General features: G+C 33.5%; 2 protein-coding genes across 2 annotated transcripts in view; one reads left to right on the forward strand and one right to left on the reverse strand.

Annotated features, from left to right (window-relative positions):
- The window catches only part of LOC149476548 (uncharacterized), a 328,274-nt gene that overhangs the window by 154,978 nt on the left and 149,715 nt on the right, over positions 1-23,581 (forward strand). The gene's annotated exons all lie outside the window — the stretch shown is intronic.
- LOC149476551 (irregular chiasm C-roughest protein-like) overlaps positions 1-23,581 on the reverse strand; it is a 105,577-nt gene that overhangs the window by 15,143 nt on the left and 66,853 nt on the right. The window contains exons 6-10 of the mRNA XM_089711754.1: positions 17,273-17,364; positions 13,891-13,999; positions 2,895-2,970; positions 1,205-1,287; positions 190-292 (exon numbers count right to left, since the gene is read on the reverse strand). Coding sequence (XP_089567880.1) covers positions 190-292; positions 1,205-1,287; positions 2,895-2,970; positions 13,891-13,999; positions 17,273-17,364 — 463 coding nt within the window. The remainder of the gene's footprint in view (positions 1-189; positions 293-1,204; positions 1,288-2,894; positions 2,971-13,890; positions 14,000-17,272; positions 17,365-23,581) is intronic.

Raw genomic sequence — 23,581 nt, forward strand, 5'->3', positions numbered from 1 at the left:
TTTCATCATTATTAAATTATTAATAAATATGTAAGTAATTTTACTAATAAATCTTCAAAAAAATCTCTACAAATTTTAGAAAAACCGTACCCAATACTGCTCATCTATTACGGAGTTACGAAGATAGGATGATGATAGATAAGACCCACACACAACTTAGAATAAGTTACACTTTTAAATTTAACTTACATGTAACTTCAAGCGTTTCTGTTTCTTCGCTTTTACCGACCACGTTGAAAACCATGCATTTTAAAATGGCGCCGTTGTACTGTCTTGTTACATTTGGTATTACCTGTTATAAAAATATTATTTACAAGATAAAAAGTAAAACAACTAAAACCCAACTACGACAAAAAACGACGCTGAAAAAGTATAAAACAAAAGTTAAATTGATGAACTAATAAAGAAGCTATGAACGAAAAGATGTGAATTATATGCAATCAGCCCATGAATACAGGTAAAGTCACAAGCAAATGCTAGTAATATATATATATTCAAAATGTGCAAGTAAAAAGCTTTCAAATGATACCAAACACGGCATATTTATCTTAACTTTATTTTTTTACTCTGTATGTTTTGTCCGCTAGAGGGCGCCACATTAGATTTTGTGAAACCCCATATAGCCTATAACCAGCGGACAATTAAGACGCTTCTAATGATATGTCATTTGTCGAATTCTGATAAGTAGTTTAGAAGTTACGAGGGAACAGATGAACATACATACATACATACATACATACATACATACATACATACATACATACATAGCCTGTCAAAATCATAACCCTCCTTTTGCTTTGCCGTAGTCGGGTAAAAATACTGTGTCATCAAAATTTCGTCAATCAAAGTTTTTCACAAAAAAAAAATTAACAAATATTCATTTAAAGTTTATTGCATTTAATTGTATAAAAAGAAGGATAATTTTTAGAATACTAATTCACAGCATAAAATCTCACAAACAAAAGCTTTGTTTGTCAGTTTTTTATTTAAGAATATTACTTAATAAGGAAGACATATTTTCAGAATGCAGCTAAAACACAGCATTTACTGCTAAAGCGTCCTTGTAAAAGCAAATAAATAAACACTATGTGTATACAACTGTTACAAGCAAGTACATTTAAAATCAATATACGTCCAGAGATACATAATTATAAAGACAAACACATTAATATTCGGAATCAATTAAAAAATACAGCATACTCACCAACTCTGACCCGTTTCCAATGATCGATTCATTTAAAACCCATCTGTATGTCAAATTATTCGGATTCGCGTCCGCAGTGCAAGCTGAATGGAAAATATATTTACTTAAACTTTAAACTGATTTTTTTTAACAATTTTCACATACGGCACGATCTGATCCCATACAAAGCTTTCGCTTGTGTTATGGGAACCAAATGGCTGATAAACAAACATATTTAATTTTAAAAATTACTTAATAGATAATTAACACACGGAGCAAACATCTATGTTCATCACATAAATATTTGCTCTGGGTGGGAATCGAACCCATGACTTCTGGCTTGGAAGGCAGTCAGAAATGGAAGTTTTAATTTTCAAAGTTATAAGTCATCTTCACAATGGACAGCGTTGGCCCAGCAAAATTGATCGCCCATGTTTGCCGCCATTACAATTATGAATAAGAGACATTTAAACCCTCTACACTATCGTGGTTTCCTCTACTCGCCCATCGCTGCCTATTGTGAACAGAGGTCTTTAGATTGAAACTGAAGTTTTCATTTTGAAAGTTAATTTTAAACTTTCAAAAGGAAAAACGACGAAAGACGTGACTTCGCATATTAATGGTGTTGTGGCAACCCTGACATTTTTTTTCATGAAAGTATAGTGATTAATTACTCTTTAAAATATTAGCTATCTGCCAATAAATATCCCATTAAAATCGGTTCAGACGATTTCGATAAAAACGACGCACAACAAATAATTATTACAGAATAGTTTTAATAATTTCTGTTACTAGTTAGTACCTTCTGCATATAATTTTATATTTCTTTACTAATTACGATCAAGCTATTTTTCAAACAGAAACAGACTTCATTATTTATCTTTATTAACATAAAAAAAAATATTTTATTAAGAATCAGTCCGCTTTAAATTAAATTTAAATTTATATAATATCAAATATCCCATTAATGATACAATTGAGACAAAGATCTTTCTTGGTGGAACATTTGAATACACAGTTGTATGAACAATAAATCTACGATTAAAATACGTAATCAGTTTGTTTCCAAACATTTCAGCAATTATTGTTAGCCGTAATCTCCAGCAGAAAATTAACAATTTTCTGGGAAAGTTTAAAATATAATCCACTGAGATATAACCAAGTTAATGACAGTAAATCTCGTTAAATACTAAATAATAGTAAAGTGGAAAATGGAATTTTAGTATTTGCAGCGAAATTTAATCTAGCTAAGCCCCCTTTTGTATTTAAAGTTTAAATTTAAGCCTAGGCTGTTGAAAGATTTATGCAATTTGATATTGTATGGGATTGTTTTTACATTTACATTGTTTTAAATTGTTTTTAAAATCGCAATACGTTTAAAATTGTACATTACATAATTTAAATGAACTAGTAGTTTGTGCTTATATGAAGTTTGTATTTTAATAATTTTATACTATGCACGTTGCGTTCTAAAACTGCTCCTTTTATCACACGCCTTTCTTTCTCTATGATAATTGTGTACGCCTAAAAACAACGGATGTTAAAGAACGAATAAAATCAACTTAAAACAAAGTATAAGTCACCAATTTTTAACCATATACCATTAATTTCTAAAATAAATTAAGGAAGTCTGTTTCTCGAGTTCGTAATTTTTTGCAAAATTCCCTATCGGTAGAGGTTGTATAAAAAATAAATTAAAATAATTACTTACCAACAACGACGTCTTTCCCCTCCGGTATTCTTTTTCCTGTTTTAATCTGTATTTTCACTTTTGGCGCATATTTTACCTGAAACAAATTTAAAATTAATGCCTTCTCATTGCTAGTAATCCATTTTGATTATACATTGATTAGAAATAAATCTGTGTGCGCCGGATATTGTGTATTTTCTTCGTAACGTTTAAAAACATTTTTAAATTGTTAGGGAGTTCTGCTTTGAGACGTCATTTTCTTTTTATATTTATTACCCTTTACGCCTACAAGTTAGGAGAATATAAGAATATTCTCCTAACTTTTATTATTAACTAGCGGTCCGCCCCGGCTTCGCCCGTGGTACATAATATTTACGTTTTCTCTACATAAGAACCATCCTCGTACTTCAAGGAATATAATAAAAAAAGAATTATCGAAATCGGTTCAGCCGTTCTCGAGTTATGCGCTTACCAACACATTTTGCGACACATTTTTATATATAAGATATTATTGTAAAGATATAGAGTTTTTTAATGCTGAATGCACGATATCACGAACTATTGGTTCGAATCGAAGAAACAATAGGAGCGGATGATGAATGAAGTATGTAGTAAAAGTGGAAAAATATTCTGTTTGAGAGCAGATGAACTTGTGATAATAACACATATTTGTTTTGAGAGAAAATTAAAATAATATACACATCCTACAGATTCGACCGAAAAAACGTTTTTGTGCTAGAAAATCGTACACGTTTAAAATCAGCAAGCTACAGTTATTTAGGTATATTACTTAGGCTAAACAAATTTAATATACCTATTCCTATTACTGGCATTAAACCTTATAAAGATTATTATATTTTAATTTCTTTCAAACATCATCTTTAATATACACAGCTCATACGATAATGGTCCTTCGAGCCGCATCAAAGCAGTTAACAAATAAAAACGTATTTATTACAAACATTTTATTCCGTATTTATTTTAGAAGCCATTATATTCACATCGAGTTGACGAAGCCTTTAAGATTATCTCTACGCCTGAAGATTTGATCCTCAGGAGCGTTAAGGCTGTCAGGGATGTAATTTTGTTGAACGTACCATGGTTGGAATTTCTTAGCTTTGCAAAATGCGAATTTCAGTGTATTTTTTCTTGTTTTTTGCTGAGTAGAATGTATTATACATTGTATTTTCTAGTGTTTGATTTTACGCGAGTATTGTACATTCAGAAATTAAAGATTTTAACGGATTTTAAACGCGATTTATTCCAGTCTTCCCGTGAATAATATAATGAGTAAAGTAGTCTTTAAGAAATTAAAGATTTAGAAATAACTGTATATTTCATGGAGAATAAGTAAAACATATACACCCATAAATAAATACACATACATGCCCATTGCCCACATATCTATCTATCTGAATTATTTTTAATATCTATGTAAGTATATCTATATCTATATTGTTTATTTTATAATATTTATATGCATATATTATATGTACAATATGTAGACGTATTTATAAATTTTTACTTTTATTGGTAGGAACAGTTGTGGATGTAATTTTTTTAATTTTATAATTAGTATTTATGTAAATGTAGGACCTCGGAAAATACGCGGGCAGACTGAAAATCAGCGCTGTTCGGGTGTTAGCCCACAGCATGGCTGAGTCTGTTCCGATTGCCTAATATATTGTGTTTACTTTTAAGTTAAGATAGTCTAAGTCTTTTGTTGGCAATAAAGCTTTTTTTCTTTCTTTCTTTCTTTCATATTAACAGTCATTGGTCATTTATGAAGGAGTACCTATATCATACAATTTTACGATCTACAATTGATATTATATCGACAAGCGTTTACGAACTTAAATTTTTAAAGAAAATTTTATCGATATTATGATCATTACTTCATACTCATGTAGTAAATTTTAGTAAAATTATAATTTAGAAAAAACTTCTAGTAAAATTTCATCAGCGACGCCCTAACGCATGAAATTCCGTTTTAAACCACAGATTTTATTTCATCCAAATCCATTATTCTCGACACAGCTGTTTCGGCTAGTTAGTCAATCACTATTAAAAGTAACGATAAGCTGGGTATTAACTCAGACACGATTATGTTGGTAACATATTGAGAAGGGGGGATTTGGCCCAGGGGAAATAAGCCTACCCCATGTCCCATTATAGGAAACAGGGGTATAACATATTATGTGTTTGTAGCCTCATACTTTGTTGCTATAAACGAATTGTGGGCTGTAATATAGAAAGTACTAGCTTTCCGCCCGCGGCTTCACCCGCGCAGCCAAAGAAAAACCCGTTCCCGTAGGATTTCCGGGATAAAACCTATCCTATGTCCTTTCTCGGGTATCAAAATATCTCTTTACCGAATTTCATGCAAATTGGTTCAGTAGTTAAGGCGTGATTGAGTAACAGACAGACAGACAGAGTTACTTTCGCATTTATAATATTAGTATGGATAATAAATGATATATATTCGAAAGCAGGTGGATATCTCTATAAGAATTTGGATTACATATAAATTTAATACTGAATGCAGGCAAAGATGAAAACCTGCATAAGTTTTATATCATAAAACAACTTCCTATCTATATTATATTAGTGTAGTATATTCCTTTACTCTTTTGCGGAAAAATGGCTAATCGTTTTTTGGTGAAAGTGTAGTTTGAATAATAGTAAAGTAAAGTAAAGTAGTAAAGTTTTATCTAGGTACGCGACCGAAACTACGAAAAGCAAGTTAAAATCTATACTAATATATACGTGCTAATCTCAGGAACTACTGATCCGATTTGGAAAGTTCTTTCTGTGTTAGATAGCTCATTTATCGCGGAAGGCTATATGCTATATATCATTACGCTAAGACCAACAGGAAGTGCAGCTAGTATGTTATATTTTGGTAAGTTAGGACATAATATGATCTACCAACAGAAAATAGATATCGATTATAAAAGCTATAGTCAAAACGAAATTGAAATAATAGACTAAAAGATTAGCAGTGAAAATGCAGTCCCAAAGTACATGTATGGAACGCTATATGGAGCGCGGTCCACTAAAATTTATGGGTTTTTTTAAGGTAATGAATTTTCTTTATTGTCCCCTCCCTGCATGGTATTGAATGAGTTTAATGAATTTTCACGTTTTGAATTTATAGTCGAAAACGTGTTTTGTTTGATTGTTTTTTGTATGTTATTTACAACCTCGGAAAAAAGTATTGATCTCCTGCGAATGTTTATTCTGGGGAAATTAAATTTTCCATCGTTGAATTTATAACTTTATTCATTTGAGAGTTGAAAGGTTTTAATGGTTCTTGGATGAGAGTGATACAGTGGAATTGCAGTATTAAATAGGTATGATTTCTAAACAATCATATTATATAAACAATTTAGATATACTAATGTTGCATGCAAAATGCAAATGTAACTCCTATTTATGATTTTTTTAACAATAGGGAAGCACAATGGCCACGACTTCACCTGCTGGTAAGCAAAGATATGGTTTAAGATGGAGCGCACTTGCGTAGAAGTATCTTTTCACACTTAACTAAAAAATATATCAATTTAAAATCTGTGCACCAAATCTAACTTTTATATTAGTGGCTATAACCGTATGGACTAGTAACATTCATTTACAACTATTCTGTTACGCGGCATTAACCTAAACGTACCAAAACCAAATAATCATAACGTCAGCTTACCAATATATTCTCTAAGTTAGTGGCCACAGATAATAAAACGGGCACAGATAAACAGGCACGTATTGTCAAATGTCCGTCCTATACTCTGGACCGTAAAATGTAATTGGGTAGAGCGTAAAGGGTTCTTATTTTACGACCAACAAAAAATATATGATAAACAAACTGGCTTTGCGTCAGAAGCGGAAATGAGTGTAACGAAATGTGGTATAAATATAAAATAGGCTATTATTTTAAACGTCGAGCGGTAGTGTGAAATTATACAGTAGCCTTGAAATATCCTACTAATGCTATAGATGTGACACTTTGTATGTATGTTTAGATGTATGTTTGTTACTCTTTCACGAAAAAATAACTTGACGGATTTGGATGAAACTTTACCGTAATGTTACATTTTCTTGAATTTCTTGAACATAACTTGGGTAGCTACCCTATTTTGCAATTAGGTTTGATCATAGAAATCTAAATAACAAGACACATAGAAGTGCTATAATGTCATAATTCGTATGAAAACCGCTGTCGCCAAAATCAACACATTCAAACCGAAAGCTAAACAGTACACACAAGTAAACTATGCCTTTTATTGGACAGCTTGATTTTAGTGAAAACTAACTTATCTATTAAATTAAGCTTTTGAATATGTATCCTAACGCACGAATTTACGGTTTATTTTAGAATAACATCCCTAAGTATATGAGACTTTTTGCTCCAATACGAACAAACGTGATAATAAGAATGGTCGACTGTGTCATTCATTGTTACTTCGATTACTATGGTGACACTCGTAATACTTGTAAATATTCTATAATTTTAAGGAAAAACGGCATTATTTCTAAAAAAAATATTTTCCGATGAAATATTATTCCTTTATAAGTATAATTACAACTTGTGGAAGAATTTCCGCAATGGGAATTGCTGAAACACACCATGTATACACTCATACGTCTCCAGAGCAACTGAACAGTGACGAATGCACTGGTGATGTGAAAATCACCTGAGTGGCGACAAGGTCACGCACGCTTACGACTTCTAGTGTCTTGTTATTTAGATTTCTATGGGTTTGATAAAATACCAACGGCCTGATTAGCAATGTCAATTGGGCCGTCACAGCAGCTGTGGAGCTAAAATGGTCACTTTCAGCGAATCATTATAGGTATTATGATTTATTTTACAGTTGAAAACGAATTCATAAATTTAACATTTTTTGTATGGAAAGTAAAATGATGGACAAAATGGTCATCTTACGAAAAATAAAGGAATTGCATCTGCTAGCAATTAACGATATGATTCATTAGATTAATTTTAAGTTAAATGTATTCATTTTAGCCCCGCTGTTCTTATACTTTAAATCTTCATTTAACTGGCTTATAAAAATATGGAATTATAAATACACCACCAAGGCTTATAATAAACTAATTAAATTAATAAATAGATCGTTTATCTAACACTGTTATTTATTACATAAACTATTCACCTAGGCTCCCAAACTGTTCAGTATACTATTTCTATACCTTCAAAACTGTAAGATCTATAAACAACGTAGCAATGGTATAGTGGGGGACTCATTTCAAACAATTGCTCGTCTACCGTCATTTATTCTGCCAACGGAATAGTAATTTCCTCTCCAGTACGGAGGGCAATAATTTTTATACGTTCGTTCGATAAATGCTGTGCTATGTACTGTTGATAATAAACAAATTCTTTTTTGATTAACATGGTTTTTTCATTTCTTTCCACGTATAGGTACCGAAAATTGCTTATTTAAAACAAAAGCACATAATTATGCACTTATGACGATTTTATATTTAGAAAAAAACTTATGTGTTACCTACTGTTTTAGTAATAAACAAATTCTGTGTTGGTTAACATTTTTAATAATTTCTTTTATTTAAAAAAAATACATAATTATTTTTTGCACTTTATTGATAATAATTTATGATGATTTTTAATGTACACTTTTGGTGACCATTCAAACAGAAGGAAGAAACATTTATTCGCTGGTATAAATCACAGAAAAAATTTAGCAACTAGGTCTTATTTTCTCGTCCCTCGGACCGTGGATTTTAGTATAACTTTATATTAAAAGGAATTTATTCATAAAAAAATGAAATTCCAATTAATGCATGAAAGTCAAGCGATACAGCTAGTATAAATAAAATAACATCAGTTGACACGGATTACAGAGTTTCCATTTTCTAGGTCTCTCTGAATGATCGATTTTCATCAAAAATAGGTCAGCCAAAGATGTCAATGTCTTCCCAGATTGTAGTTTTGTATTGGTTGTGAATTTATAAATAACTTCACTTGAAATGTTAATTTAAGTTTATATTTTTACTTATATTGGAAATTACATTATTTAGGTACACTATTAAAAAGAAAAACAATTTTGAATATTTGTGATTGTGGAAAAATCACATTCATGATCAGAATCGACAACGAAAAATACATAATTTGTGAAAATTTCAACTTTCTAGCTATCATGATTGATGAGTCCTGGAGACAGACAGACAGACAGCGGAGGCTTAGTAATAGGGTCCAGTTTTACCTTTTGGGTACAAAACCCTAAAAAAGAGAAAATGAATTTAATTATCCACTGAATTGAAGTAATAGTTATATAAGTTAATCATCACTTTACCACCCGCGGGTAATATTCGAAACGGTAAAAAGACCTTTAAACAGCCTCAATACTAGTAAAAGAAAAACATTAAACATACGTGTAGTCATAAATACCTAATGGTCGACTATTTGAACATGCTTCGAGTAATAAAGTAGCAGAAAAACTTTATTAATATTATAGCCATTTTACGATTAACCGTTACTAATACGTAGTTTAGAAGCCCGTTTAATTTGTATAATTAACAAAAAAAATACGTGTGGCACTCGAGGACTGCCGCGGTAAAGCATCGCATAGCTGTGCCGGTTGGAATGGGGAGTGTTAGGTTATTTCGTTACGGAATTTTTACATTCGGTCGCCGCGCTCAAGGCCCCCGATAGAAGCTATGCAATAACTTAAAAATATACGATATTGTATGGCTCTATCATGGATTATAAGTCTAATTAATATCATTTCTAAGAATATAATATGCCCTCTTAACTACAGATACTGTTTTCTACATAGTATATATGTTGATAACAGAAAATATTTTGTTAAATGGGGTATCTTAATCAAAGTTCAAGGCCTTAACCGTCATCCTAAATCATACCGAATACAATTAACTCCCTTTTTTCGAGTACTATTAAATAGCTTAATTAAATAAGTATTAACAAAAACATTATAAGGAGACGTTCTGTTTATATTTAGACTTGTAAATGCAAGAAAAATAACTATATATTTTGAAAAGTTCCACCAATGCGTGTATAGTGCCACGCATTTTTTATTTTCATTACAACCACGAAGGTCAGCTAATAAACATCCCAACACTTTACATAAAAACAAATCATTTACCGGATAAGCGCTATAACCCAACCAACTATAAAAGCAATACGAATTAATGTAATCGTAAAAACTTGATGGCCTATTAAACTTGGCCATTTGTCGAATACGGCTACCGCGGTAACGAAACTTCATTAAAAGAGAATAAGGTGGGAATCGTAAATCAAAAGCTTATATTCAATTAGTGGTTCTGGTTACGTGTGTTAATAGGTATTATTTAACAACTGCTAACTTGGTAGTTAGAATTAAACGCCTAATATACTAGAATCTAGGTAATTACTATATAATATTATTAAGCTGAAGAGTTCATTTGTTTGTTTGTAAAATTCTTTCGGTGTTAGATAGCCCATTTATCGAGGAAGGCTATAATAGGCTAGGATACATCATTTCGCTAAGACCAACAGGAGCGAAGCACTGTGGATAAAACCGCGGAGCACAGCTAGTTTGGAATAAACAGGTGCCTATATTATGTAGACTATTGTCTTTATCCCTTTTGAATCGGCGCCTCTAAAATCGATAAGCTCTGAAATATCAAACGATGCAACCAAAATAAAAATATTATCTCGTCTCAACTTTTCTGCAACTCAATATCTCTTTTCTAGATCTATCTCAACATCTTTCTATTGTTTTAGGAGCTTTTAGGCATGCATAATATGACATGTTTTTAACTTTTTTTTTGACAAAACGTATACTGGAGTGATATCTGTGCGTGCTATTAATGTGTTTAAAAAACATGGCAATACTAAATAACTACATAATATTAGACATCAATTTGATCCTGTTTTAGGACATCAAATTAGATATCTTGATACAAACCAAAAAGTCTAATGAATCGAATTCTCCGAACAAAATACGTTATTATTTCTTTGACTATAACAACACCGCTCACATAAAAACAAGCCAGTTCCCACTACACAAATAAATTCAAGTCGCTACCCCAAAAATTTCTAAGAAACATTCGCAAAAGGGCCGATCGGAAAAAATACGAGATCAGAATAAATAAACAAGCAAACAATAAGTACAGATGTAGTTTTAATCAAATATTTGGCTTCTATAATTCAATTCTCTTATAGGTTATTTTTGGCCGATTTGACTCGTTTGCTTTGGCAGGCTTTTGTAAGGCTGTGAATGCTGACTGCATTGAATAGAAATCGTTTAGTAATGAACTGATATTGATTTTATAGTAGTGTAGAATACAATAGTACTTATATTAATTGAACGTTTAATTCATTTTTTAACCAATAAATGTTAATTTTAATTTAATAATATTATACAGCTTGAATGCGCTTATATCGGGAACCACGGGTCCGATTTCAGAAATTATTTCGGTGTAAGACAGTCCATTTATCGAGGAAGGCAATATTATGCTATACACCGTGCTTCTGTTTATCCTGAGACGGGTTTAATATCATCACGCTACGACCAAAAGGAATGAAGCAATTCCAGTAAAAACGATAATAGTCACTTATTATAATAATAATTATTGAATCATATACTAGCCTCGGTTTTCGTCGTTGAAAAATGTCGTTTTACTCATATAAAGGTACTATATAAACGCAAGTAAACTCGACCGTGTATGAAAGTATAACAAATGCGTATACGACAATGTAAATAAAAAATATATCACTACATAGTATAAAACAAAGTCGCTTTCTCTGTCCCTATGTCCCTATGTATGCTTAAATCTTTAAAACTACGCAACGGATTTTGATGCGGTTTTTTTAATAGATAGAGTGATTCAAGAGGAAGGTTATAGTATATAATTTATTATGTTTTAGACAAAGCGGGCGAAGCCGCGGGCGGAAAGCTAGTATACTTTAAATATCTGTAATGGTTTCGTTTTTTACAAAGCGGCGAACTATAAATTTTTTACCACGTAAAATATTTTTTAAGTTTGCTTTTTGTAAGTGTAAATTATTGTGAATTCTGAATTTTAGTAGCGTGTAAATAGGAATCTAGAATCGTATTTTATGCAAATGTAAAAATTAAAGTTCTGAAACTTTAATAACTAACTTGGTAACTTTGTAAATTGTATTCCATCTATTTAAGCTAGAACATATTTTATACTGTGGAAAATTTTATATTTCATTGGATATCTATGAGGAGTACTTTATAGTAATATTATGCTAATATGCGTGTCACTGGTTGAAAAATAATATACAATTTACATTGAAACCAAGAAGCGTTAGTAATATTAATTAATAGTCATATTTTTAAGAAGATTAAAACATAACATTGAAACTTTACTATACGCTACACTAAAATTACCTACGTGTGTATTAAAGGAGAATGGCGAAATATGTATACATTCAACCTTCCATCCCACAATTCAAACTTATACAAATAACTAATCTGTAAAACACAAATATGAAATTATTTCATAAAATAATATAGAAAACAATGAACAATATTATAATCTTAATCTATACATCTATACATCTATACAAATATTATAAAGAGGAAAGGTTTGATTTTTTGTTTGTTTGTTTGTTTGTATGAATTGAATACGCTCCGAAACTACTTGGCAGATTTGAAAAATTCTTTCACTGTTGGAAAGCTACATCATTTCTGAGTGACATAGGCTATATTTCATTTTCAAAAAAAATAGGCATCCTTACTAAAATAACGATAACGTAATCCAAGGTGTGAAAAAAATATCAAAAAACTACCTTACATCGCGTGCGCTGCGAAAACTATTGATGATAGAACAAAATGATATACTACATTTTTTTAGAACACACCATTATCTACAAAAAATCAGCGGCAGCATATCATAAAATAAAATTAAGCACACATATAAAGGGTAACTTGGATAGGTTTTAGCCTGGAAAGCCCACGGGAACGGGAACTATGCGGGTTTTTCTTTAAAACGCGGGCGAAGCCGCGGGGGGATAGCTAGTATATATATAAATCTCGTGTCACAATGTTTGTCCTCAATGGACTCCTAAACCACTTAACCGATTATAATAAAATTCGCACACCATGTGCAGTTCGATCCAACTTGAGAGATAGGATAGTTAAAACATGTAGGTACCATGGGGGAAGCCGGGGCGGACCGCTAGTTTCATATAAAAACACACTTCATTCGTTTTTCCACATAATTAATTATTTTTAACGTGACATATCGAGTATTGCATCAAGCGGTCGTGCGGAGTGTACTGATTAATTATATGTCAAATACTTTTCAATTAATTTAATTTAATTAATTAAGGATTGTATGCAATAAACCAATATTTCAACAATGGAAATGAAATGAAATAATATGTGACGATCTTAAAATAGAGTCCTACTATAATAAATCACTATCACTACATAGTATAAAACAAAGTCGCTTTCTCTGTCCCTATGTCTCTATGTCCCTTTGTATGCTTAAATCTTTAAAACTACGCAACGGATTTTGATGCGGTTTTTTTTTTAATAGATAGAGTGATTCAAGAGGAAGGTTTTTGTATATAATTTATTAGGTTTTAGACAAAGCCGGCGAAGCCGCGGGCGATAAACTACTAATATTATACATGCGAAACTTTGTGAGGATGGATGTATATGTATGTATGTATGTATGTTTGTTACTCTTTCACGCAAATACTACTGAACCGATTACAATGAAATTTAGTACACATATAGAGGGTAACTTGGATTAACATATAGGATAGGTTTTATCCCGGAAATCTCACGGGAACGGGAAATATGCGGGTTTTTCTTTGAAAACGCGGGCGAGCTAAAGCGCGAAAGCTAGTACCTGTGTAGTGTGTACCTATACCTATACTCTATGTGTGTGCCAAATTTCATGAAAATCGGTTCAGCAGCTATTGCGTGAAGGGTAAACAAACATACAAACCTTCGCTTTAATAATATTAGTAGGATTTACTTAAAAATGTATAACTTACCTCAATTTGTATACTGGCCGCTCTGTACGCCCTATCAGCTGTGTTTTGCGCTTGACAAGTGAACGTCTGGTTATGATGCTCTTGTTTTGGCGTCATTTTAATCACGGATCTGTAGAAAAATACAATTATTAATAAAACTATATAAAACATTTTTTTTTTATTTGGAATTGTCAGATTTTGTACCTAAAATTGGAAACGATTTTTTAATCTAGATAGTCGTGTACCTATTATTTTTTTTATGCCTGATTTTAAATAACGACTAACCATGATTTCTGTATTTTTTTCATTGTTGCTCTTTGGTGGTACATTAGATCTTTAAAATCAGTATTATTACTTTTTTATAAGTTAAATAAGATATTAACCTGAGCTTAAAATATACTAAGACACAAAATACGATCAACAATTCTTTTATTCTAAATAGGTACATAATATGTGTAATGTATCGTATGTGGTAGCTAGGTAACATAGTAGATACCGAGATACCTACCTACGAACCTTGATAGTATAACCCACAAGATAAATAGAACACCGAACTAAACCACCTCTGACCTTCGAACATAATCACAGGTTTTCATATAGGTAATTAGAGTTTGTTGGACAAATACACTATCCTATTAGACTACAAGCCCGCATAGGACAAAAATATGGGTCAAATGAACCACCATGGGACATATCTAGAACGATAGCAGAGCAAAAAATAATAAGATTCATCACTATGCCGTCACTTGTAAGCTGTCCAACTGAGTGCAGATGAGAATTGAAAAGTACAGGTAGACTCGGTAAATTTTGGTCATATATTTTTGTACGGCATTCTTAACCATCGATAGATCCATTAAAAATAATAAGAAACCGCTCAGTGCCGTACAAAAATGTGGGTCCACCAAGTCGGAATTTTTATTTAATTTCCGAGAGTTACCGGGGGTAAATTTGGTCATTTGACCATGTACGGCATCTGTGTCATACTATTGCTATACTGCTTTTAATCCATTATTCCGCAACGCCGTACAAAAATCATGGGGACAAGGGGAAAAAATCGAGAGATGCAATCCCCTCTCTTTCCCCACTCCAGGGGGTCATTTGACTAAGTACGGCTTCGGTTCCAAAACATTATCTAGCACTCAAAAGTACTATTAAAAGCAATGCCGTCAAAAAATAATTGTTCTTTTAAATGTATACCAATAATCATCTTAATTTCATCGAATTCTTGATATAAAGAGCTGTAAGGTCATTTGACCCTGTACGGGAACTTTTTTTTTAACATGATATTGTAAAATTCAATTGTTGTATAGTATTGCCGTTCAAAAGAAACCGTTCTAAAAAAAGTTATAGAGAAATGCAAAACCAGAAATTTTGTTAAAGTTTAAACATCGTAGATTAATGAAATATAATAGTTTTCTACACTTTATCCGTTGTTTTAAATAGTATTAACATAGATAAATTAGGAAAAAACGATGCCGTACATTTTTGTGCAGACCACATCTTTTAGGCTGATGAAAGCGACGAAAGCTACAATTTTAAGAGTGCTTTATGGCCATTTGATACAGTACGGCATTAACATATTTTTACCCAACTACGGCAAAGCAAAAGGAGGGTTATGGTTGTTTACAGGTCATGTATGTATGTTCATCTATTCCCTCGTAACTTCTAAACTACTTATCAGAATTCGACAAATGACATATCATTAGAGGCGTCTGAATTGTTCACTGGATAACCAACGACCAGCTAGCTAAAGGCTATATGGGGTTTCACAAAATCTAATGTGGCGCCCTCTAGCGGACAAAACATACAGAGTAAAAAAATAAAGTTAAGATAAATATGCAGTGTTTGGTATCATTTGAAAGCGCTTTACTTGTACATTTTGAATATGTATATATTACTAGCATTTGCTTGTGACTTTACCTGTATTCATGGACTGATTGCATATAATTCACATCTTTTCGTTCATAGCTTTTTTATTAGTTCATCAATTTAACGGAGTCCATTCCACCTGACTCCGACTTTCCAAGGTGATAATTAACCACCTCGAGCTTCTTAATATTAATGTATATTTATATTTTATTATAAAAATATAAAGCAAATATTTCGTTATATGGATTTTTTTCTTTTTCAGATTTTTCCCCTTTGAACCAACGAAAATGTACGGCACATGAAAAAATATTATCTATGCATAAAATACTTTAAAAATAAATTTATTTCGTGTTGTGTCAAATGACCCCCTGGAGTGGGGAAAGAGAGGGGATTGCATCTCTCGATTTTTTCCCCTTGTCCCCATGATTTTTGTACGGCGTTGCGGAATAATGGATTAAAAGCAGTATAGCAATAGTATGACACAGATGCCGTACATGGTCAAATGACCAAATTTACCCCCGGTAACTCTCGGAAATTAAATAAAAATTCCGACTTGGTGGACCCACATTTTTGTACGGCACTGAGCGGTTTCTTATTATTTTTAATGGATCTATCGATGGTTAAGAATGCCGTACAAAAATATATGACCAAAATTTACCGAGTCTACCTGTACTTTTCAATTTTCATCTGCACTCAGTTGGACAGCTTACAAGTGACGGCATAGTGATGAATCTTATTATTTTTTGCTCTGCTATCGTTCTAGATATGTCCCATGGTGGTTCATTTGACCCATATTTTTGTCCTATGCGGGCTTGTAGTCTATATACATAAATTAACCAGAACATTTCATTTCAATCTCCGAAAAACCTATTATTACCGCTTTGTTTCGTATTTGGATTTTATTTTAGGGCTGATTTTTCAATCCTTGGTTAAAATTTATCCGTCCAATAAAGTATTACACGATAATATTAAAATGTCACCTGTAAACTGTCAAATGCAAGTAATTAGAATACATTTTTGAAATGGTCGTTTAATACGTTATTCAACGAGATAAATGACTTTTATGGATATGGTATTAATTTATGATGGCGTTAACATGGAAAATATGTTTTGTGTAATGTTACTGAAATAAATAGATGAGGAATATTTTTATATGAATCATAATTACCAGTGATAAATCAATAAAATAGACTAGACTAGAAAGAACACCTTAGAAAACCTAATAATAGCTTCTATTTAAATATAAAATATAAAATAAATAGAAATTCTGTCTTGAACCACAGATTCGATTCTAGCTTGAACTGTTTTTTTAGTGAGCAGTAATTTACACTATAATATTATTATAAAGCTGAAAAGTTTGTTTGTTTGTTTGAACGCGCTAATCTCGGGACCTAACGGTCCGATTTGAAGAATTTTTCGGTTTTAGATAGCCCATTTATCGAAAGGCTATTATCATCACGCTAAGACCAACAGGAGCGGAGCACTGCGGGTAAAACCGCGGAGCACAGCTAGTGTGAAATATACGCATACTCACTTTGCAGTAAATCTCTGTCCATCAGCCAACGCTTCCACTGTGTAGGTGACACCCTGTGTGAGTACACCAGCGTTGCTGTCCACCCAGGTTATCTGGAATGGATGTGTTATTAATGATGTGTGAATGATTGGTTCCTGTAGTGATCTAAACTTTACATTGAAGCACTCTTGAAGGCAATTTTATTTAATTTTTGATTTATTTATTTATAACATTTAAGGGCCGGCGCCCACTGCCGGCACGGCACGGCATGGCACGGCAGAGCATCCCGCGACGTGCAATGGCATCCCGCGGCGTGCAGTGGCATCCCGCGGCGTGCTGCGTGATCCCGCGGCATTCAGTGGCATGCCGTGGCATCCTGCTAAAAGCCCCACTAATGCTGCATAAGTTTCAACCTTATTTCAACTAGCTAGCAATCATAATTCCTCGACCCCAAAGTGACGCATACGCCTCGCGGGATGCAATGGCGCGCCGCGGCATTCCTTGGAATGAAACAGCAAGACACGTCATGCCGCCGCATCCTGCGGCGTGCCGCGTCATGCTGCAGCATCCTGCGATACGTCGCGGCATTGTGGCATCGAAATAAAGTAAATTGAATTCTTAACTGATTGAAATAACATTCAAAATAACTTCATTAGTAATAAAATCCTCTGCCCTGCCATGCCACGCCGTGCCGGCAGTGGGCGCCGGCCCTAATTCATGTGACAGACAATAAATTATACAGACCCATAGAATAAATACCTTACAGACATGCATATAATATATTTTATAACTAAAACATATTAAGCACTACAATCTTCTTATATATAAAAATGAATCGCAAAATGTGTTGGTAAGCGCATAACTCGAGAACGGCTGAACCGATTTCGATAATTCTTTTTTATTATATTCCTTGAAGTACGAGGATGGTTCTTATGTAGAGAAAACGTAAACATGTACCACGGGCGAAGCCGGGGCGAACCGCTAGTACACAATTAATATATTAAAGCACGGTCTAACATAACTATCACCAGATAAAAGTTATACAATAAAATTTTGCTAGTTGCGACGTGAAGGTCGACAAACAAACACCCTTTCCAAATACGTATGTAAAAATGCGAAGTTAATAAACAATAACGCTTAATTTTACTTGACGATGCGAACGAAGCCGCGGATAGAAACGCGCCGTGGCGATCTACCTCCGATCTCATATCCCGTTTAAATTAATTTGCTCCTCCCCTCAACCTCCTCCTTCCAATTCAACCGAACATCTCCTCATTGAAGTACACTTGCCACATTCCAAAATCCTCCTTGGCGTTTTTTACAGTCCTTCTCTCTCCGTTGATTACTTTTCCTCTTTTGAAACCCTCCTTGATAACCTGTCTCCACAGTATGAGCATTTAATTTTTATGGGAGATTTTAACACATGTTTGCTTAAAGGTGACAGCCGTGCTAATAAGTTGCTCTCCATCCTCAACTCCCACAATCTCCACACACTCTCCTTAAATCCTACTCACTACTTTCCCGGTTGTAATCCCTCACTTTTAGATCTGATGATTGTCTCCCTACCTAACCTCATATCCAAGCATGGGCAGTGTCCTGCCGATGCTTTTTCCTTCCATGACCTTATTTACCTGTCATATAAGCTCCGATCACCTAAATTCAAACCCTCCACTGTTCTGCTTCGTAATTTTTTGGGGATGGACAGAGATCTACTCCGGTCTGATGCGAAAAATATCTGTTGGCGTGAGGTCTACGAGGCAGAGCTCATTGATACGAAAGTGTCCTTATTTAATGAGCTGATTGTAGATTTATACGACAGACACGCGCCATTACGACCAGTTAAAAAGAAGCACACACCGGCACCTTGGCTTTCACCTGAGCTAAAAAGCCTTTCGTTGAGGAGGAATCGTGCTAAATCCAAACTTAAAACTGCTCAAACGGACGAAGCGCGGGCAAAGTACAAACGTATACGTAATCGCTGCAATGTATTGTGCAGAGACGCTCAACGTCGTCATATCCACAAGTCTCTTGAGAACGGTGATTCAGTTTCTAACTGGAAATTCTTGAAAAGTTTAGGCGCTGGTAAAGTGACTCATAATTCTCCTAACAATCTCGACATTGAACAGCTAAATGGGCACTTTACATCGTCTCCTTCTCTTGAAACCAGTAAGAAAAACCGTACTCTTGCCAGACTCTCCTCGCTCCCTACTCCTGACTATCCTGCTTTCCTTTTCAGCCTTGTTACTGAACGGAATGTTAATAGAGCGATATTGTCAATATCATCAAACGCAGTTGGCTGTGACCTTGTTAGCCGTAATATGATCATTCCTATCCTTGACCTCATTGTACCCATCATCACTCACATATTCAATACCTCCATTTCCACTAGCGTCTTTCCAAGTGTTTGGAGAGATGCACAAGTTATTCCATTGCCTAAAAAATCTAATCCTAATTCCTTCTCTGATTACCGTCCCATCTCTATACTACCTTTCCTCTCCAAAGTCCTTGAACGTCTTCTTCACAACCAACTCACCTCTTTCCTTAATACACACAATATCCTTAGTGATTTCCAATCTGGTTTCCGTCCTGGTCATAGTACGACTACAGCTCTTATCAAGGTTACTGACGACATTCGTGCTGGTATTGACAATAAGAAGCTCACAGTACTGGCTCTGCTGGATTTCAGCAATGCCTTTACCACCGTTGACTTCGACATACTGTTGGGTTTGCTGCGTTTAATTAACATATCTCCTTCGGTAACTGACTGGTTTCGTTCCTACCTTACCGGTCGGAGGCAGCGTATCATGATAGGTTCTAAACACTCGTCTTGGTGCGCAGTCTCTGCTGGTGTTCCGCAAGGCGGTGTCCTGTCTCCTCTCCTCTACTCCATTTTTATCAATTCCTTATGTTCCCGATTGACGGCTCTGTACCATATGTATGCAGACGACTTACAGATTTATACCCAGTCTACTATCGTTGACTTACCTAAGGCAATAGATTCTTGTAATAATGAATTAGCCTCTATACTTAGTTGGTGCGATGATTTTGGTCTAAACCTAAATCCTTCCAAAAGCAATGTCATCATAATCGGCAGTCCTTATCTTATTTCTGAAATCGACTGGGGTATTTTGCCTAGCGTCAAAATCGGTGGCGTAGTCTTGCCTTACCAAAAGGTAGTCAAAAACTTAGGTGTTCTGTTTGATCAAACGTTATCCTGGTCTAATCATATCCAGGAATTGAGCCGTAGGATTTATGCTGCTTCCGCTACGCTCCGAAGGCTTCGTAACTTTTTGCCCATTCCCACTAAAATTATGCTAGCACAATCCCTTCTACTTCCTATTCTTGATTACGCTGATGCATGTTTTCCTGATTTATCAGTAGAGCTAACTGATAAACTTGAGCGACTCCAAAATTTTTGTATTAGGTTTATTTTCGGTCTTCGAAAATACGATCACGTTTCTATCTACAGAAAACAGCTCAAGTGGCTCCCCATCCGTTTTCGCCGGAATCTTCATTTGTTGCAATTACTGTTCCGTATCCTTTTTGATCCTTCTGCTCCTATTTATCTCAAAAACAAGTTTTCCTTCCTGCATAATGAAAACTATTCTCTTCGCTCGGCTGATAGACTCACCTTGAGTGTTCCTGTTAGACGTACTCACTTCCTCGCTAAATCGTTTGTTGCCACTGCTGTCAATCTTTGGAATTCTTTGCCACTACCTATTAGACAAGCTAAAAATATATCTTCATTTAAAAAACTTTTGCGACGACATTTTCTAACTACTGCTTTCAACTCGGCACATTAACTATGTATTTACATATTATTAACTATACACTGATATGTATGTATGTATTTGTAGTATTTTATATTTGTTTTATGTAGTATGTATGTATTTAATAATATGTATCATGTATTTAATTTATAGTCATATAAGTATATGTGTAAATTGTATATAGTATTACTATTGAAAATAATTATATATATTCGAGTGTAGTATATTTATCTATATGTATCTTTATTCATATATCTGTCTATATATCTATTTTAATTATTATTATTTATTTATTTATCTTGTTTTTGTTTTTTGTTACTTGTCTTTTTTCTACCTACCATCGTAGTTTCAGTAAGCTTGTTACCTTTTGCCCAGGTTGCCTGGAAGAGATCACTTCTAAGTGATAAGGCCGCCTAATAAACTATACTTTTCTTGTTTTGTTTTGTTTAAATTAGCAATAAGTTAAATATAATTGTACTAAATGTATAGTTTTATTAAAGAGTAATAAATAAATAAATAAATAAAAATAGAAAGCTGGCCTAAAATCAGTGTTTCTGAAACTTCCCCTGCAACAAATGTCGCGTCGCGGTCGTTTCCGTAAGTTTTTGTTATGTTTAATTTTAAACTATTTTGACGCCACATAAAAGTATGTTTACATAATATAAGTATCTCTTTATGGATAGTTCCTATTGTATATCTTCTATAATACATGCTGAAACCTAACCTAACAGACAAACATTAAACATTATTATAATTTTTAAGTACTCTGCCAAGAGGGTTAATTTATTCGAGTGTATAATATATTATATTTTGCTTTAGAACACTCTGCAGCATAAATTGCTAAATGGCTTTTAGATGGAGACGTGTTAGTCGTAATTAGGGATGAAACCTGGTGAAATGATGAGTGTTAAAATTTTTTTGCTCTTAAAAAACGAAAAATTATATTACTTTAATAATTTTCTCTTCCATTTATATGTGACTAGCGGTCGGTCCTGGATTCACACGTGGTACATATTATATAGCCTAATATGTACGCAGCACTCATCGATCACCTACATAATATACAACGGTGAAAGAATCTTTAAAATCGTTTCAGTAGTTCCTGAGATTAGCGCGTTAAAACATACAACCTAAGTCTCCTCAAGTTGTTTGTTTGAACGCGCTTAAGTTATTAATTATTATTAGTTTAGAACTAGATATAAAATAACCGACTTACCACGAATTTAGATAGGTACAAATTTGATTACGAATGATCTGGGGGCACGGTAGTGCCCCCGCCAAGACGAGCCAAGCGACTACGCGCACGGGCACTACCTACCTTTTCTCGAAGCGCTTCGACGTTTTTTTGAACCCTCATAACTTGGGTTTGGATTATGCTAGATCAACAAAATTTTCGGGATATATTGTCAATAGCGGACTTATTGAACATATTAAGTTTTAATTACATTAGCTTTTATACTTCAGATTTTATTTATATCTAAAAAACGCTAATTTCGTCACTGACTCACTGATGATCATCAAAATTCTTAAGGTATTTCCTAATGCCCTAGAAAGCTGAAATTTTGTATGTAAGCTAGTATTAGCACACAAACAACAAAAAAATTATAAAACTTGTAACTTTCATCCCCCAACCCCTTAAACTAGGGGATGGGAGTTTGTATGAGACCTGTAATTTTAAATTAAATTTTGATGACGCTAGAGGTCTAATCTAATAATCTAAAACTTGGTTCCCCTAGATATATATATATATGTATAGGTACTCCTTGTTAAAAAAAAATTTAAAAATTTAATCGACATAAATATTGATGAGACATATACTTCAGATCAGATCATATAAATATAAATGAATAGAAGTGTTGCGAACGTCTCCTGCCTCTTACGTCCACACAGTAGCTAAAAATAAAAAATAATTTGGAAAATCCAAAAGTGCACGCCTCATAATTTTTTTTTAATAAATATTTATTAATTATTATTTTTGTTTATTTAATAATAATTAAACCACATCGAATCAGACCCTGAAAAATGAAAGGGTTCTATTCCTGAGCATACTCAAGCGTAAGAGAAAAAAAAAGACTCGATTAGTAAAGTATTTCGGTCGCTATCGTGTTAACAAGAAAAAGGATCCGCACATACAGACACACGGACGTCCAAGACAGAACTTTTTTAAACTGTTTTTTAACTAGTTTAAACAAAAATGACATCAAAAATATCATGAACGTTAAAAATAGTGTTTTTTCTTAATATGTGTGTGTATGTATTATCTTACAAGTGCAATGTATGATACATAAAGACATTTTAAGTTTGAAAAATCAGATGTTTTGCGCGAAGTGACAGTAGTACCCACCTCAACGCTTCGCTTATGAGGCGTGCAATAAAATTGTTACAAACAACTTACAAAAAGAAATGAAATCCCACCAAAAACATTTTCATGTAAAATGTTGCCAAGACGAGTCCATATGACTCGCACTGTCAAAAAGTTATCAGATCTCATGTAGAGCCAAGCTTCTAACACTACACGCCCTAACTCTACAAGGCCTAACTTCACAAACTCTACACCTTA

The sequence above is a fragment of the Colias philodice genome, chromosome 27, assembly GCF_061535455.1.
Source record: "Colias philodice isolate Cphi_HAF_F1 chromosome 27, ilColPhil1 Martin Lab GWU primary, whole genome shotgun sequence".
Taxonomy (NCBI): domain Eukaryota; kingdom Metazoa; phylum Arthropoda; class Insecta; order Lepidoptera; family Pieridae; genus Colias; species Colias philodice.